General features: G+C 42.6%; 1 protein-coding gene across 1 annotated transcript in view; it reads left to right on the top strand.

Annotated features, from left to right (window-relative positions):
* Positions 1–18,943, top strand: part of c1h18orf54 (chromosome 1 C18orf54 homolog) — a 57,731-nt gene that overhangs the window by 20,446 nt on the left and 18,342 nt on the right. The window contains 2 exon segments of the mRNA XM_078552353.1: positions 8,238–8,343; positions 13,270–13,410. Of these exon segments, the coding sequence (XP_078408479.1) occupies positions 8,238–8,343; positions 13,270–13,410 (247 nt within the window).

The raw sequence follows: 18,943 nt of genomic DNA, 5'->3' as shown, positions 1-18,943 counted from the left end.
TTTTTTCTGAGGGTTGTGCAACTTTGGAACACTCTGCCTCCGAAGGCGGTGGAGGCAGGGTCATTGAATATCTTTTAAGGCGGAGGTAGATAAATTCTTGCTAGGCAAGGGAATCGAAGGTTATTGGGGTTAGATGGGAATGTGGATTTAGAAATACAAATAGATCAGCCATGATCTTATTGAATGGTGGAGCAGACTCGAGGGGCTAAATGGCCTGCTTCTGCTCCTATTTTGTATGCTCATATGTTATGAGGAAGCTTTTGAAAATGTGTTGTGCAGTACAGCAGAGCCATCTGCTGATGAGAAAAGGTTTTGTTGACTTTTCAAAAAAAATTTCAGAAACCACAAACATTAAATGGTAATGAAAACTGTGATGGTGTGAATTTGAAGTTGTAATGTTATATAATTTTTTTAATTAATTCAAGGGATGTGGGTTTTGCTGGCTAGGCCAGCATTTATTGCCCATCCCTAATTGCCCTTGAGAAGGTGATGGTGAGCTTCCTTGTTGAACAGCTGCAGCTCATGTGGTGTAGGTACACCCACAGTGCTGTTAGGGAGGGAGTTCCAGGATTTTGACCAGCCACAGTGAAGGAATGACAAAATTTTGCCAAGTCAGGATGGTGAGTGGCTTGGAAGGGAACTTGCAGGTGGTGGTGTTCCCATGTTTCAGCTGCCCTTGTTCTTCTAGATGGTAGAGGTCGTGGGTTTGGAAGGTGCTGCTAAGGAGCCTTGGTGTGTTTCTGCAACGCATCTTGTAGATGGTATACATTGCTACCAATGTGTGTTGGTGGTAGAGGGAGTGAATGTTTGTAGATGTGGTGCCAATCGTTGGGCTGCTTTGTCCTGGATGGTGTCAAGCTTCTTGAGTGTTGTTGGAGCTGCACTTATCCAGGCAAGTGGAGAGTATTCCATCACACTCCTGACTTGTGCGTTGTAGATGGTGGACAGGCTTTGGGGAGTCAGGAGGTGAGTTACTTGCCACAGGATTCTTAACCTCTGACCTGTTCTCGTAGCCACAGTATTTATATGGCTAGTCCAATTCACTTTCTGGTGAATGGTAACCCCTAGTATGTTGATAGGGGGGACTCAGTGGTAGTAATGCCATTGAATGTCAAGGGATGATGGTTAGATCCTCTCTTGTTGGAGATGCTCCTTGCCTGGTACTTGTGTGGCAAGTGGTATTACTTGCCACTTGTCAGCCCAAGCCTGGGTATTGTCCAGGTCTTGCTGAATTTGGACATGGACTGCTTCAGTATCTGAGGAGTCGCGAATGGTACTGAACATTGTGCAATCATCAGCAAACATCCCCACTTCTGACCTTATGATGAAAGGAAGGTCATTGATAAAGCAGCTGATGATGGTTGGGCCTCGGACACTACCCTGAGGAACTCCTGCAGTGATGTCCTGGAGCTGAAATGACTGACCTCCAACAACCACAACCACCTTCATTTGTGCTAGGTATGACTCCAACCAGTGGAGAGTTTTCCCCCTTATTCCCATTGACTCTATTTTTGCTAGGGCTCCTTGATGCCGCACTCGGTCAAATGCTGCCTTCACATCAAGGGCAGTTACTCTCACCACACTGGAGTTCAGCTCTTCGGCTCTCTTCCGTGTTTGAACCAAGGCTATCATGAGATCAGGAGCTGAATGGCCCTGGTGGAACCCAAACTGAGTGTCAGTAAGAAGCTTATTGCTAAGCAAGTGTCACTTGATGGCACTGTTGATGACCCCTTCCATTACTTCACTGATGATTGAGAGTAGACCGATGGGTTGTTAATTGCCTGGATTGGATTTGTCCTGCTTTTTGTGTACAGGACATATCTGAGCAATTTTCCACATTGCTGGGTAGATGCCAGTGTTGTAGCTGTACTCGAACAGCTTGGTTAGGGGCACGGCAAGCTCTGGAGCACAAGCCTTCAGTTCTTTTGGTGCAATATTGTCAGCGTCCATAGCCTTTGCAGTACCCAGTGCCTTCAGCCATTTCTTGATATCACGTGGAGTGAATTGATTTGGCTGAAGACTGGCATCTGTGTTGCTGGTGACCTCTGGAGGAGGCCGAGATGGATCATCCACTCGGCATTTCTGGCTGAAGATCGTGGCTACGAAGAATGCATCTGTAGTCCACTCCCCCATGCACTCCCCTACAGTAGAGACCTGGACAACATATGCTAGACAGGAGAAAAGACTGAAAAGTTTCCACTTTAATTGTCTCAGATGTATCCTTGATAGGACAAGGTCACCAACTCAGAAGTGCTGGAGTGTGCTAATTCCATCAGAATACACTCATTGCTAAGCCAATGATATCTGCGTTGGCTCGGCCATGTTCATAGAATGGACAACGGTCTGCACTCAAAGGCTTTCTGTACGATGAATTGGTCACTAGGTTATGATCTGCTGGAAGTCTGTACCCCGGCTACAAGGACACCTACAAGTGTGATATGAAGATGGTGGACATTGACACAGGCAACTGGGAGACAGCTGCTGACAGCCAGGACCGCTGGCTGCTGACTGGAAGGTTATTGGAAGAGGTACAGATAAATGCAAAGCTCAGCTGGCCGAGAAGAGGACCCAGAGAAAACAGGGGCCAGCAAATCGTGCACCTTCTCAGCCTAGTGTCTTCCTCTGCAGTAAATGTGGCAGAGACTGCCAAGTCAGGGTGGGTCTCCTGAGCCACACCAGGCGAGGCTTAACAGAGTTGACCACCATTGTGTAGACCAATATTTCATGAGGCAGAAGGCTGCCAAAAAAAGACTATAAAGCACCTGTCCTATTTTTACTTCTGATGAATAATTTCAAACAAAATTATAAGCTGCTCCTTCCACTTTTCAGATGCTGACAGATCTGCTTTGCTTTGCCAGCATTTTCCTCTCTTTTTAAGATTCCAGCATTTGTAGTTTTCCTTTCCAACTCCTCCAACAGAACTACTAGAAAGTAATCAGGGGCAAGAGCTCTCACTGATTTTTGTCCACCTTGAAACGTTCAGCCAAGATCTGCAGTCTGACATGGACAATGCAGGGAAATACTTTTCCCGCGATGCTTAGCAGGGAGATGCCTCAATGGTGTCACAGCCTCTGTGGTCACCCTTGTAGTTGTACAGGGTCACCACCTTTGCATCATGACTATCTTGCTTTATAGGGCTGATCAAAGCATGAGGAGATGGGAGAACAGGTGATGGTAATGCTTCAGATGTGCAGAACACCCATATAAAATTGAGGCTGCTCAATGTAATTGGCTGAAAGCAGACCTTTTGTAAAGCAGGATTGAGAGAGAAATTGGTGGTTAAAAAACAAAAAGCAACATAAGCTGTAAAAAGAATTTAAAAAGACAAGAGGTGACACAATGGAAAGGTAGCTTGACTATATGCAAATGTACCAAACTGGCAGGAAATGGAGAAATAGGTACATTCTGAAGTTGAGATACAGATCAGGCATGATCTACTTGACTGGCAGGACGGGCTCAAGGGGCTGAAAGGTTTCTCCTATTTTTATGAAGTTAAAGGCAGAAATTGAAGAGCTGAATTAAAGCAAGTCGAAGAGATAGTGGGCTGAATTATGCTGTGTGTGGATCCACCCCCACCTGGAGGGAGCACCGGCTGCCCTGCTACCATTTAACAGCCAATTGACCATTGATTGGCTGGAGGTGAGATTTCCGCCTCTCACTAGTCTCAGAGAGCTTCCGGCCAATTGGAGGCCAGCAGCTGTCCGGCACTTTAGGCCAGGAGGAGGAGTGTGGCGATGGATCAGAGCTGGTAAGTGTTTGGAGTCTTCCCAGGTGCCAAGCTGGCAGGACCTGGTTAGAAGGGTTGGATGGCTGGGGTTTGAGAGGCCATGACAGGAGCCCTCTAATGGTCATAGGTGGCCTGTTAAAGAGGGCCCGCTGTGCCCGCCATCAGCCCGCACAGGAAACTTGCCGGGTGGCCGCTTGGCGTGGGCCTCTTCCCACCTCCAGTTAAATGCCGGCTACAGGAGGGTGAGGCAATTAAGTGGGCATTAATCGCCCACCTAAGGGCCTCGATTGACCCACTGGCAGGCGGGCTGTCTGATGCCACCTTACATAATTGCAGTGGGGTCAGGGGTGGACAGATTGGCAGTGGGCAGGTCATCTGTTGGATTTAACGTGCCGCCCCGTCTTCAAACCCTTTGTCGGAGGAGCATTTAATCCTGTCCACTGTTCCTGAAGTTTTGTACTTCCTCGCTCAGCTTTCTGAAGCAGGTCAGATGTCAAAGGTGGAAAGTTCGAGGTGGCAATAGGAGGGTGAATTGAAATAGTGAGCCACGTGGAAGTAAAGAATCATGCATACAGAACAGAAATGTTCAATGCCATACAAAAACAAAATACTGTGGATACTGGCAATCTGGAAAAAAAAATACAGAAAATGCTAGAAACACTCAACAGGTCTGGCAGCATCTGTGGAGAGAGAAACAGAGTTAACATTTCGAGTCTGTGACCTTTCATCAGACCTGGGAAAAGTTAGAAATGTAATAGATTTTAAGTGAGTGAAAGTGGAGAGGATGGGAAGAAAAACAGGAGGGTAGTTGTTAGGAAATAGATATAGTTTAAGTAAGCTATATTGGTATTTGTAGGTGTTAGGAATGAGTTTTAACTTTAAAGTTTAAGCTTCATTTGTATTTCTGTATCTATATGCTAAAGGTCAAATTGCATTTTAGTTTCACTTTAAAAAGGTGCTTGCATTGTAATGAGGCTTCACGACTGTTGCAGCTAAGGTATACAAACAAGGGTGGAATAATTGGGCTGTTGCCTTGCAACAGAGGCCCAGAGAGGCAGGCCCCACACACACAGACAAACACAGAAAAACTAAAGAAACAGCAGTTTTAAATTCAGTTTGAAGTCAAGACCCCAGAGAGACTTGACACTAGGAGAGGGAGCTGCAGATTTCTCAAAAGAACCAAAAAATTCCAAGGCCAAAGAAGTGAGACGGAAACAGAGGAAAGTCCCAAGCAGACCTTCTAGCCAAAGGAAGGACAGGAACCTGGAAAAGGTCCTGTTAAGTGAAGTTAAGAGTGAGGGGCAAAGAAAGGCTCCAAGCTTCAAGTTTGAAGCTTCAAGCTTAGAGATAAAGGCTTGAGAAGAGGCAAGAAGGTCCAAAGAGACAACTAAAGCTCTGTAACTCTTTGCTAGGGCATGTGACGCAGTGGTTTAGTGTTGATGGCTGAGTTGGTGAGAGAGGTGCGTGGAAGACAGCTTGAATGCATGTGGTGGCCCAGGGAAGAGGAACATCAGAAGGAAAGTTCAAAACTCTGGAGGTGAACTCTTGCAGAAGGCTTCTGAGAGAAAGAGTTGGTTTGGGAGAAGATTCCTAGGTGAGTTCTTGGAGACTAGAGAGTGGAAACCCTTGTGTGAAAGATGGGGTGCAGTGAAACCGGTTGGCTCACCGTGTGACAAGTGCCTGGGGGGAGTTGAGAGATCCGTAACATCTGGTTGAGGTGGCATCTGTCACTTGGTTTCAGAGTGTGGTGTGTCTGACCACAGGCTGCCTATCGGCACATGGACTGTGTACTTACTGTGGACATTAGAGTATAAGATAGCTTTTATAATTTGTGTTATCCTTACAAATCTGTACATATATCTATAAAGGTGTAGTTGTGGGTGTAGGAGTAATGTAATATAGTTCATCTTTTCTTGTTTAATAAATGTTTTATTCTTTTGTTAAAAGTTCATCAGCTGACTGTGTTTGTCTGTCTGTGTTGGGCCTGCCTCTCTGGACCCCTGTTGCGAGGCAACAGCCCAATTCTTCCACCCTTGTTTGTTTACCTTAGCTGCAACAATCGTGAAGCCTCATTACAATGCGAGCACAGGTGAGGGGCAGGAGGTTTAGGGGGGATGTGAGGAAAAACTTTTTTACCCAGAGGGTGGTGACGGTCTGGAATGCACTGCCTGGGAGAGTGGTGGAGGCAGGTTGCCTCACATCCTTTAAAAAGTACCTGGATGAGCACTTGGCACGTCATAACATTCAAGGCTATGGGCCAAGTGCTGGTAAATGGGATTAGGTAGGTAGGTCAGGTGTTTCTCACGTGTTGATGGCCGTAGGGCCTCTTCTGCACTGTGTGATTCTGTGACTCTGTTCAGTAGTTACTCTCCACGTATCTAAACAAACAAATAAAAGTTAGGGTCTATCAATCTGGGCTCCAGTCTGGGATCAGGCTTGTCCGGGAGTAACCTCTGCTAGGACCATAACATAGGTCTGTGATAGGGAAGGAGAGAGTCAATGATAAAGGAACATTTTCATGATGCAAGGCCAAAGGGAGTGGCAATGGAACAGGTAAAGAGACAAAAGATGTTTCTAAAAGAGATGTAAATTGCAGAATCCTGAATAGCTATCATCCAAAAGCAAAGCCAAGGGGGAAAAAAAGAAATAAGAGGAAAAACAAAGAAAAATGAAACAAAATGGGGGGGGAGGTTATGATTAAAATTGTTGAACTCATTGTTGACTCTGGATGGCTGTAAAATGCCCAGTCGAAAGATGAGGTACGGTCCCTTGAGCTTAGGTTGAGCTTCATTGGAACACTGCAGCAGGCCAAGGACAGAAAGGCCAGAGTGGGAGCAAGCTGGAGAATTAAAATGACAGGCGTCAGGCAGCTTGGGTTCACATCAACAGACTGAACCTGGGTGTTCTGCAAAGCAGTCTTTGTTTGCGTTTGATTATCCCATTGTAGTGGAGACCACATTGTGAGCAGTGAATATGGTATGCTAAATTGAAAGTAGTACGAGTAATCTGCTGTTTCCCTTGGATGGTGGGAAAAGAGGAGATAAAAAGACAGCTGTCGCATCTCCTGCGTTTGCATGCTAAGGTGTGGTAGAAAAGAGAGGGGCTGTTGGGGATGGACCAGGGTGTCGCAGATGAAATGGTCCCTTCAGAGCGCTGAGAGGAGAGGGCAGGGGAAGTTGAGTTTGGTGGTTTCATTTCAAGAAAAAGGAAAGCATACTGGAAGTGCTGGTATGAAAGCTTACATTGTTCAAACAGATGTGACGCAGGCAGAGAAACTGGGAGAATGGAATTGTGTCCTGACAGGAAGTGGGTTGAGAGGCAGTTGCCAAGGTAACCATGGGAATCAGTGGGCTTATGGTGACTATTCATTGGTAGCCAATCCCCAGATATGAAGATAACAAATCACAGAGTGGTTGCAGCACGGAAGGAGGCCATTCAGCCCATTGTGTCTGTGCTGGCCCTCTGCAAGAGCTGTTCACCCAATGCCACTGCCCCACCTTTGTCTGTGTCCCTGAATAAAATTTTCCTTCTCTGATAATGATCCAATTCCCAAGTCGAGGAGAAAGGGGAAGAGTCAGAGATGGACCATGTGAAGGTGAGAGAAGGGAAGAAATTAGAAGCAAAATGAATGAACTTTTCCTGCTCAGGGCGAGAGCAAGAATCAGAACACCTCTATTTAGTCTGCATGTGTGACCATGAGCTTCCAGTCGTCTCTGTGATACTCCATCTTGCTCCCACTCTGACCTGCCTGACTTTGACTTGCCACAGTGTTCCACTGAAATTCAATGCAGCCTCAAGAAGCAACACCTTATCTTTCAACTGGACACTTTACAGCTTTCTGGACTCAACGTTGATGCAACAATTTTAGATAATAACTCTGCCCCCCATTTTGTTTAAATTTTCTTTTGCCGGTTAGTTTTTTTTGTTTCCCTCTTATTTCCTTTGCTTTCAGACAGCAGCTAGTCAGGGATCATGCCATCAGATCTCCTCTATAGACATCTTTTTATCTTTTTACCTGTCCTATTACCACTTTCTTTAGCCTTACACCATGAAACCTTTTGTCATTGAATCTCACCCGCCATCTACCCTATCACAGACCTTTCCTTTTGTTCTTATTCCCACCCTCCTCCCTTTGACTCAGCTGGTAGTTATTACATTTCTAACTGTTCGCAGTTCTGACAAATGGTCACAGAGCTGAAATGTTAACTGTGTTTCTCTCTCCACAGGTGCTGCCAGATCTGTTGAGTTTTTCCAGCATTTTCTGTTTTTGCTCGATAACATGGTTACCCCAGTCTGTGTTTGCTTTGCCTGAATGCAGGCCCCTGCTGGAAAGCGTGAACGCCATGAAATTTGCTGTCCAGGGTTTCACAAATAAGAGAGCTGCTCTCGCTCACGGACCCCATGTCAGCAAGATTTAGTGCCTTTGATGGGGAACATCTGTGATCTGTTTTTCAGTGATAAGTGAGACTGTTGAATTCCTCTGTAACCCTTTTTCTTGTTGCTTATGTAGCAAATCACCAGTGCCTGTGGGCAACAGTGGAGAAGACTGTTTTGAAGCTTCAAATCCTGCACCGATTGATAGCTCGCATCAGGATTTTTTAAATACTGGCCATCAGGTTAGTGTAGAGAGAGGGTTAGACTGGTTATTGTTTTTCATTCAATAGAGCGGGACAGTCTTATTTTATTTCGTTTGTGTATATATTTATGTTGTGCTCATCAAAGTGAGGGATGTCGATCCTGGGGAGTTGAATGCTTTCTTGCTTTGGCATCATATTAAGCACTCTCAGCTTCAGGATATCATGGTTAAATACAGAATAAAGCCTTCTCTGCTCCAAAATTTCCCTGAGCCACAACATCAGAAGAGTACTCCCTACCAGACCAGTTCGTCATTTTTCTATTTCCTTCGCCAGTGAGTGAAATTGCCAATTAATGTTAAATTAGGACCTATATTGTGCTGTGGGCTTGTGCCCACTGACAACTAAACAAACACTGTTTCAGTTCATTTCAAATACGACTGTTAAAACAAATAGAGATGGGGAAACCACAGTACTGGCTGGGGAATCTTGAACCCAGGGGCACAGCCTCAGGGTGAGGAATCGATCATTTAGGACTGAGATGAGGAGAAATTTCTTCACTCAGATGGTTGTGAATCCTAGGAAATATCTATACCAATGGGTTATGGATGTTCCATTGTTGAGTATATTCAACACAGGTTGATAGATTTTTGATTCTCAAAATCAAGGGATAAAGGGAGGTAGCAGATCAGTTGTGGTTGCATTGAATGGTGAGCAGGCTTGAGGGGCCATTTGGTCTATTCCTGCTTTCTATTATGTCTTTAAAAGATTTTGGAAAAGAATGCAAAGTTGTATAGCAGGCAGTGAATAATAGGATAGCAGGGGTGAAGGCGCTTATTTTCGAAGAGGGGCTGATGGAAATTTGGAAGGGAGGCAGTGCCTGAGGAGATGAAACCATTTATTATATCAGTGTGTGAGAGTCAGGTGCTCAGTCGTTTAGTAGGAATGGGGTTGCAGGGACAGGAGATGGGTCTCGTGGTCTAGTTAAACACAGAGGGCATGGGGAAAATTGAGAAGAGAGAGGAACTAGAGAAAAGGTTGAAAGAGATGTTTAAAATGATAGAACTAGTGTCACCTCCTGACTAGCATAAGAAAAAGCAAGTGAGTTTTGACTTAAAGGGCAAAGGAAAGTCATAGAGAAGCAGTATTTAATTTTGGTCTGGGCCTGTTTTTTGGGAGAGAGGAGTTTATGATGGGCAGTTGCACTATCGTTTTGGTTCAGGATGGTCCTAGCGGGATCTGTGGTTTTGACACACGAGTGTGAGCCCCTGTGGAACTTGCTCTCTGTTGATTGATGTCTAAGTCTGTTTTGCTCCAGGTATGCTCACATTTGCATTCCTTAGACTTAAAGGGGCAAAAATGTTTACCATTCCAAGAGCAATGGCAGGAATGTGAAACATTGAAGGTGAAGATGGAATGTTTGAGTAGATCAACAACTGCAGAGATATTATAGTGAATGAAAGGTCAAGGGCTAGAATAGTTGGTAGTTTGAAAATGTGATTGTAAGTGGCTTGGCGGAGAGTTTATTCCCTGGAGTAGATGTAGAAGGCAGGATTTTTTTTATTCAGGGTTAGCATGATAATTGAATCAGAGATTACAACCTGATTTGAAATGAAATTGGATTAATATTTGAAAAAGAATATTAAAACAAAATATGGAGAAGGCGCCGTGTCTAACCAAAGAAGTACTACTTTGAATTTGTTCTGGGTGATGTGGAGCAAATTGGCAATCTGAATATAGCACGATATTTGAAAAATAATTACTGCAATATAGATTCAGTGTAACAATAGAAAATGAAAAAGATGCGTCAATGATGCAATAGCTTATTTGAAAAAAGCAAATTCTAGCGAGACAGAAAGAACCTTGTCTCGAATAAATGGAAGTAAGATTTGGCAAACAGAACCATAGATAAGTATTGGGAAATATTTAAACAGGAGATTGTCAGCATAAATTTCAGTGAAGGAAACGAGGAGAATGTTAAAAGCTGAAGATCCATGAATGAAAATGAAGTTTGGATTAAATTTGAAATTTTAAAAAAAAAGCTTAATTGGAAGGTAAAAATGAAAGTTAAAATAAATGTAAACAATATGTCGTAAAACTATAAGAAAGATGAGGTGTGCAAGATAAAATAAACAAAACAAACTAATAAGAAGGCTTTTTATTAGGCCCATCGGTAGTAAAGAGGGATAGCTGAGATGGAGATACGACTGCTAAGAGATGAGTAAAACAAACTTGCAGTGGCGAATGAGGAAATGGAAGCGATAAAGATAGAGAAATATGTTGCCTCAATTTCAGAGGAGTGGGCACTTGGGCTGAATGAATTAGACTGAATGCAGAACGGCTAGTGGAGGTTATTATTGAAAGAGACATTATGTTAAAGAGTTGACCAATCTTAAGGTAGTTGAATTACTAAGAGATGTTGTTTTACTTCTGAAGACCTTGAAAGATCCTAAGGAATAATGGATGCTGTGATTATAACTTTGAAAAAGAAAGTTAAAGGGCTCCCACAAAGGAAGATGGAGTAAGTCCTAAAACTTTAGGTTGGTTACTCGTTGTTACAGTTGTTGGTTAAACTCTTGAGTTCATGATACGGATGAATTGACTAAGCACTTGCAGTTATCAGGATGGATAGGTCCTATTGACCAACCTTTACAGAATTCTTCAAAATAAGTGACAGGATAATTCAATGAAATGCAATAGATGGGAACATAAACATTTTCAAATATTTTTGATAAACTACCTCTACCACAAGAGACACTCTGTTAAAAAAAAATAGTGGCAAATGGAATTAAGCATAATGTAACCATAATAGATGACTACATAGCAGAAAGCAAAATGGCAATAGAAGGGAGTTGCTCGAAAGTGGTATTCCTCCGGGATCTCCTTTCTATAAATAATCTGGATTGAGAAAGGAAAGAACTTATATAGTTTTTAAACACCCTCAGCATCTTTCAAAATACTTCACAGCCAAATGTCAACTGTAGCTTAGTTGATAGCACTCCTTCCACCAATTCAAAGTTTCACATTCAAGTCCCAAGTACAAACATCAAGGCTGACACTCCAGTGCAGTGCTGCGAGGGAGCTACACTGTCGGATGGAAGCAAAAGATCCTGTTACACTATTTGGAAGATGAACAGAGGAGTTACCCCTCATCTCCTGGCCAATTTTTATTCCTCAATCAATATCACAAAAACAGATTATCTTGGTCATATCACATTGCTTTTTAAACAACTATGTAGGCAGATGTCATAGCCAATGTACACACAGCCAGGTTACACAAACAACTCATAGGATAAATGATTGCTTCATCTCTTTTGATAACGCTGCTTAAGGGTGGATGTTGTCCAGGACCCCAGGTCTGCACACTCCACTATAAATAATGTCATGATGTCTGCACTGTCAGGAGCAGTGCTGCGTTTTGGGTGCAACATTAACCTGGGGTCCCATTTGCCTATTCAGACAAAATAAAATAGCCTCATGGTACTGTATGAAAAAGTGCTGAGGAGTTCTCTCATTGTCCTGGTCAACATTTATTCCTCATCTAATAACATGAAAACATATGAACTATTTATTCATCACATTGCTGTTTTGTGGACCTTTGCTACATGCAAACTTGCTGCTGTGTTTGCTTACGCAACAATTGTATCTACACTTTATCAGGATGTTCCAAAATGGATTACTGGTAATGTGAAAGTTACCATATAAATGTCAGTTCTTTCCTTCCGTGTCAACTTGAATAGGAACTGGGGGGGTGGAGGAGGCGATGGGAGGGGCTTGCTTTCACTGTTCATTTGCATCGCTCTTGGGGCGAAAGGGATCAAAGGGTATAGGGAGAAAGCGGGAGCAGGCTATTGAGTTGGATGATCAGCCATGATCATAATGAATGGCAGAGCAGGCTCGAAGGGCCGAATGGCCTACTCCTGCCCCTAGTTTCTATGTTTCTAAAAGTGCCCCTCTGAGAATGTAGTTCTCTAGTATTGCACTGAAGTGTCAGACTGAAGTACTGGAATGCTATTTGAACCCACAGACTTGGTTTCAACTGAACTGTATATGCCACTCATCTGCTCAACTTGCTGATATATCTATACCCTCCTCCTATTTTCATAATCCTTATCGTAATGTAGTATATCCCCAGCAAGTTTTAATATTGCCTCCTGAATTCCTAAGTCAATTGTGTCAGTTTGGTTATTCTGGTTTCACTCTCACCTAAGTAAGGATATTGTGGGCCCAACATTTCAGTACTTTAGTATATTAGCTAGTCTCTCACTGCTGTGCAATTCTAGATTTACTTGTAGAGAAAAGATTGTCCATTTAGAAATGTGAAGGAATAACATCCGAGTAATAACCAGAATAATTAAAGTTGTTAGAAGAAATGTCTAGGCTGGGGGTAATTAAAACGTGGAATTCTCTGCCACGTACAATTGTTGAATTTGAGCCCTGAAGTCCTTTTATATAAGGAAATTAGATAGTTACTGAGGATAAAATGATAATCAGATATGGAGAGCAAGCAGGAAAGTGAATATGAACAGGTTACATAACTGGGGGATGGGTGATGGACGTAATGGCCTGATTTTCTGTGACAATCAGGGAACAAATTAGATTGAACACTGACGTAGTGGTAACTCTCCTGGCAAATGGATATATTGTCCGACTGAGTCTCAATATCCAGAAGGCATTGTGACGTATAACCATTTATTTTAAAAAAAGAAGAATTGAATATGTAAACTTTGAATCACAAAATGAAAGGAAAACCTGAATGCTGTAAATGTCAAATAAAAACTGGCAATGCACAGCAGGTCAGGCAGCATCTGAAAGAGGAAAACAGGTTAATGTTTTTTTTAGGTGGGATCCTGGCTTTCTCTTACAGATGCAAGCATTGTCAGTGTTTTCTTTTGAAATACGAAGCAGATAAACCTTTCCTTTCCTTTGAGGTTTTCCATTCAGTGCTTTGTTTATTTTTGATTTTAGAGGAATCCTTCTGGTTTATCAGGAATTTCTGGAGGAAAGCACCACGGACCAGTTGAAGCGCTGAAACAGATGCTGTTCAGCTTACAAACAGTGCAGCAGAGTTTTGATGACGAGCATGCAGAAGAACCTGAGATTAGAAAGGTAAAAGCAAAAATCTCCTTGAATTTCTAGTTTAAGGGTAGTATTACAGTGTAGTTACAGACTTGATCAAATCAATATTTCCCAAACTGTTCTAGTTGAAGGATCGCTTTTCAAGCGGATTAGTTAGTAATCACCAACCCCCACCCTCCAATCTAAACTGAAATACTAACAGCACTGTGGGCGTATCTCCACTACATGGACTGCAGCGGTTTAAGAAGGTGGCTTACCACCATCACTGCTAGAATTATTAGGGATCGACAATAAATTTTAGCCTTGCCAGTGACACATATCCAAACCAGTGATAAAGGATAAGTGTGACACCACTAATATTTTTTTTCTTTTCTTACCACTAATATTTTAGTGCATGTCAACTCAACTGCCAATAATTTGGTTGAAGATTGGGTATGTATGCCATTAACAGGCAATCAGTTCATAGATCACACTAGTGAAAACAGCTATTGGTCAAATTAGTATTAACAGCAGCCACACCATATTTAGATGTTAACGAGCTCAAAACAGGAAAGGGAGTGTGACGAGGTTTCATAACTGGGGGAACAGGTGGTGGACGTAATGGCTTAATTTTTTTTGTGACAATCGAGGAACAAATTAGATTGAAAACAGATGTAGCGGTTACTCACTAAGATAAAAGCAAAAAACTGCAGATGCTGGAAATCCAAAACAAAAACAAAGCCAGACCTGCTGAGTTTTTCCAGGTATTTTTGTTTTTGTAGCGGTTAGTCTCCTGGCAAAAGTATATATTGTCCAACTAACGAGAATAACTTCCTGTAGTCCGGCATGTTTCCATCCCTCCAATTTTATTGCAGAGTACTCATGTGAATGTGACATTTTTGTGAGTTTTTAACAGACCTGTGCAAATCCAATCTAGTTTTTGTGCTATTTAATCATACAAGCAGTTTACATTACTGCAAAATGGTGGAAGATTGAAGGAAATCAACCTGACAGCTTTTCCACGATTAAAAGAATCAAACTAACAAGAGGCTAATATAAACAGAAAATGCTGGAAATACTCATCAGGCCACGTCGCGTCATAATGGCACATGCTGAACTCACAATTCTGAATTGAATGTACCTCAGTAACGAAGTAGTAGCTGGCCACCTCCCCTCCCCTCTTGTCGAAAATAAATGCGGGTCTCACCACTTAAAAACATGACGGCACCCATCACCGTGAAAAAGGCTGAGTATTTGGGAGTTTTAGTAGTGGATAACTTATCAGCTACTCGTGTGGAACTAATGTTTAACTACTGTTGATTTCTACAAAGTTGGTGACTTGCCTTTTTTCCTTCCTTCCACTTCACCCCCACGTTTTTTTTCTGTCTCGTCCAGTAGAGAGAGTTATTTTGAGGACCTGCTGGAAAGTCTGTATAGACCTGCCAGGGGCTTGTGGACTCCAGGTCAAAAACCAGTGATCTCAATTATGAATGTTTGGCACTAATACACTGTAGGAAAAGTTTTATTTAACCCAGTGTGCTTTACTGTTGTGTCGTGCTTCTTGCAGAATGCTGTAAATTCATCAGCATTGTTCTTAACTTGACAATCATTGCTCTACTTCACCCAAGTTTTATAGCGCTCAAAATCATTATTTCAGAAACAACACAAATTTGGAAAGGCAAATTCTATTATTGTTCTTTCGGATATTTTAGAACGGTTCAAGTGGATGAAGTGTGAAAATTTTACGCACTCAGCATTAAAATTGAGCTCTTGTTTACTTTTTGGTTACTTCAAACTACTGTTAAGAGTTTTGTACCGAGCCAGTTTCAATCTCTAGGCATTTGTGGGCCGCTTGCATTGCAGCAATATCTTTTTAACTTTTTTTGTTGGTAAAAATGAGGAATATTTGTGCCAAAGAATAGATTTTCTTTTTCCATTTTCATTCTGAGTCACAGAATTATCCATTCTCTAGTTATTTATAGCATGGTTTGGAGCACTTTGAGAACTACTCACCCCTGGTCACAACATTACAAACAAAATGTCGGAGAAGGTGCAGAAAAAAGCAATGAGTCTGATTCCAAAAGTAAATGGATCGAAACGTTACAGACCTCAAAATCTCCTCAAAAAAGTTGGTGGCTCAAGAAGGAATGCATCAAACTATCTAAAATACTAAATGCTACAGATACAGTTAGGAAAAATGACGTCAGCAATGTAGAGTGCCAATTTAAATTGATGAAAAGTAAATTTAAAACATAAGCTGAGAAATATTTATACAAAAGTAATCTTCCAGATGACGTAGGGGGTTTTAAAAAAACATTCGAGGTAGCCAAATACAGCTGAATGCTAAACTGAGTGAGCTGGTGTACCACAGGAATGAGATTTAATGGGCCATTTGGGCTTTTGTCCTCATTTTTTGCTTTCAGTGCAAAGTTTTCTGTACTCTACACCAATAATTTGTTCAACTGATGAGTACCCCTAAATATAACAGGCATTTCAGATTCCCATATTAGTAAAGTTCTGTGTTCTGAGTAATCTAAATCATCACCTCCTTTTAAATTTATTTCTTTGTTCACGAGATGTGGGTGGCTAGGCTGCAATTTAATGTCCAACCTTAATTACCCCTTGAGAAGGTGATGGTGAGCTGCCGCCTTGAACCGCTGCAGTCCATGTGGTGTGGGTACACCCACGGTGCTGTTAGGGAGGGAGTTGGAGCAGAAGAATACATGCTGAAGGAACTCAGTTGATGTTGTCCAAATTAATTTTGCATGTTACCTTTTTCTCTCGTGGGTGGTCCCTCAGGATTGAGGATGACTTCCTTCCACTCCAGTTAGTTGGGTGCTGAGGTGGCTGGTAAGTCCAATGCACGATCTGTAGCCTCTGACATGCAGAGCAGGTGGCGTGTGAAGGGGTGGGCAGATGAGATGTTTTGAGGTTTATGCGCTCTCTCCAGCTTTTCTTCTGTGTGCTCCTGACAATGTCTCTTGATGTGTTCGGCGCCTTCTCGAATAAACCACCTCCACCTTGGTCTGTCACAAGCCAGGAACTCCCATGAGTCGGCGAGGATGTTTGCTTTCTTTGTGGATTATTTTGGAGATCCAATGTTCTGGGATCCTTCTGCTGCGACCAAATTCGAGTAGAACAGTTGCTTCAGGAGTCTGGTGTCAGGCATTTAAACAACATGCCCTGTCCAGTGCAACTGGTTTTGAATGAATAGCCAGGTTGGCTTGGAAGAGATGGCTGCTCCTGGACTTCCTTTTTTTTTCCCTTTTGATTTGGGGGAATTTGCGAAGGCACCACTGGTATTTATTCATGCTTTGGGGTACCTGCTTGGACAGCCTACCTTTTTTATCACAGATTTCACCATATACGAGTATTTAATTTTTTTCCAGGGATACACAATCTTTGTGCTCAGAAAATAAAACTTCAGCAGCAAAATTGGGATGGGGCAGTGATCTCAACAAGCTGAATGATGATCAGCAATGAGAAAAACAAAAGGAACAGGGGCATAAAAGGAGAAACATCAAAGCATCCAGATTGCTGAAAAATTACAAGAGAATTACCATCTAGGCATTTATATTCTCCAGCATCCTGTATTAGGGAGAGGCAGCAGCGTAGTGCTAATGTCACTGGACAAATAACCCGGAGGCTTAGGCTAATGCTCTGCAGACGCTGGTTTGTATCCCACTACGAAGGCTGGTGAGAGTTAAATCCAATGAATAAATATTGATTTTTTTTATTCGTTCATGGGATGTGATTTATTACCCATCCCTAATTACCTTCCCTCTTGTTCAGAGGGCATTTAAGAGTCAACCACATTGCTGTGGGTCTGGAGTTGCATGTAGGCCAGACTAGTTAAGGACAGCAGATTTCCTTCCCTAAGGGACATTAGTGAACCCAGATGGGTTTTTACAATCGACATTGGTTTCATGGTCATCATCAGACTTTTAATTCCAGATTTTCTATTGAATTCAAGTTTCACTATCTGCAGTGGTGGGATTCAAACCCGGGCCCCCAGAGCATTACCCTGGGACTCTGGAATACTAGTCCAGTGACAATACCACTACGCCATCACCTCCACCCCCACTCCACCCCCCCTGTTAAAGGCACAGAAGGAGGCCATTTGGCCCATTATGTCTGCACCGGCTCTCCAAATGAGTATTATGACCTAGTACCGTTGCCCTGCCTTTTCTCCATACCCCTGCACATTGTTTCCATTTAAATAATCATCTAATGCCCTCTTGAATGCCTCGATTGAACCTGCCTCCACCACACTTCCAGGCAGTGCATTCCCGACTCAAACCACGCGTGTGAAAAAGTTTTTTCTCACGTCACATTTGCTTCTTTTGCAAATCACTTTAAATCTGTGCCCTCTCGCTCTTGATCCTTTTACGAGCGGGAACAGCTTCTCCCTATCTACTCTGTCCAGCCCCCTCATGATTTTGAACATCTCTTTCAAATCTCCTCTCAGCCTTCTTCTCTCCAAGGAGAACAGCCCCAACCTCTCCAATCTATATTCGTAACTGAAGTTTCTCATCCCTGGAAGCATTCTTGTACACCTCTTCTGCACCCTCTCCAATGTGTTCACATCCTTCCTATAATTTGGCAGCCAGAACTGTACAAAATACTCCAGCTGAGGTCTAACGTGTAAATTTTATATATTCAGCATAACCTCCTTGCTCTTGTACTCAATGCCCCTATTAATAAAGTCTAGGACACTATGTGCTTTATTAACTGCTATCTCCACCTGTCCTTCCACCTTCAATGATCTTGCACATATACACCCAGGTCTTTCGACTCCTGCACCCCCTTCAAAATTTCACCCCTTATTTTATATTGTCTGTCCATGTTCTTACTAACAAAATGGGTCACCTCACACTTCTGTGCATTGAACTTCATCACTGCCCACTCCACCAACTTGCCTATGTCCTTTTGAAGTTCTACACTTTCCTTTTCACATTTTACAACATCCCCAAGCTTCGTATCATCTGCAAACTTTGAAATTGTCCTCTCTACACCAAGATCTAGATCATTAATATATATCAGGAAAGCAAAGTCGCAATACCGACCCCTGGGAAACTCCACAACAAACCCTCCTCCAGCCCGGAAAATATCTCTCTGCTTCCTATTTGTCAGCCAATTTTGTATCCACTACACATAGATGATATGAGAGATTAATGCTCCTGTTTTCATTTTCCACCACACATGTGCAGTTCTCTACATCCAAAGGCTGAATTGCTCCCAGGGTGTGTGTCTCCAGTACTACACTGGACCCTATATCCAATCCTTCATTGAAATGGATTGATATCTTAGCTGTATATCGATCACTAACGCATTGTATTAGGGTTCCTTCAGCTGGGCAGTGGAACTTGACTACTTCCATGACTGGGATAGCGAAAAGTTTGTTGCTCTTCTTTTCTGGGAGCTTTGCTTGTTTCTTGTTGGAGATTGCGTCTAACGCATCACCATCTTCCTCCTTCATGGGAGAGTGGTGAAGATAAAACATTAAAGACAAAGGGGTGAATTTTCCCATGGGTGAGTTTGAAGTTGAGTTGGTGGGGAGCTAAGGAAAATACAATCTAAGATG

The sequence above is a fragment of the Cetorhinus maximus genome, chromosome 1 (assembly GCF_964194155.1).
Source record: "Cetorhinus maximus chromosome 1, sCetMax3.hap1.1, whole genome shotgun sequence".
Classification (NCBI taxonomy): Eukaryota; Metazoa; Chordata; class Chondrichthyes; order Lamniformes; family Cetorhinidae; genus Cetorhinus; species Cetorhinus maximus.
This window is presented reverse-complemented; position numbering and strand designations above follow the sequence as displayed.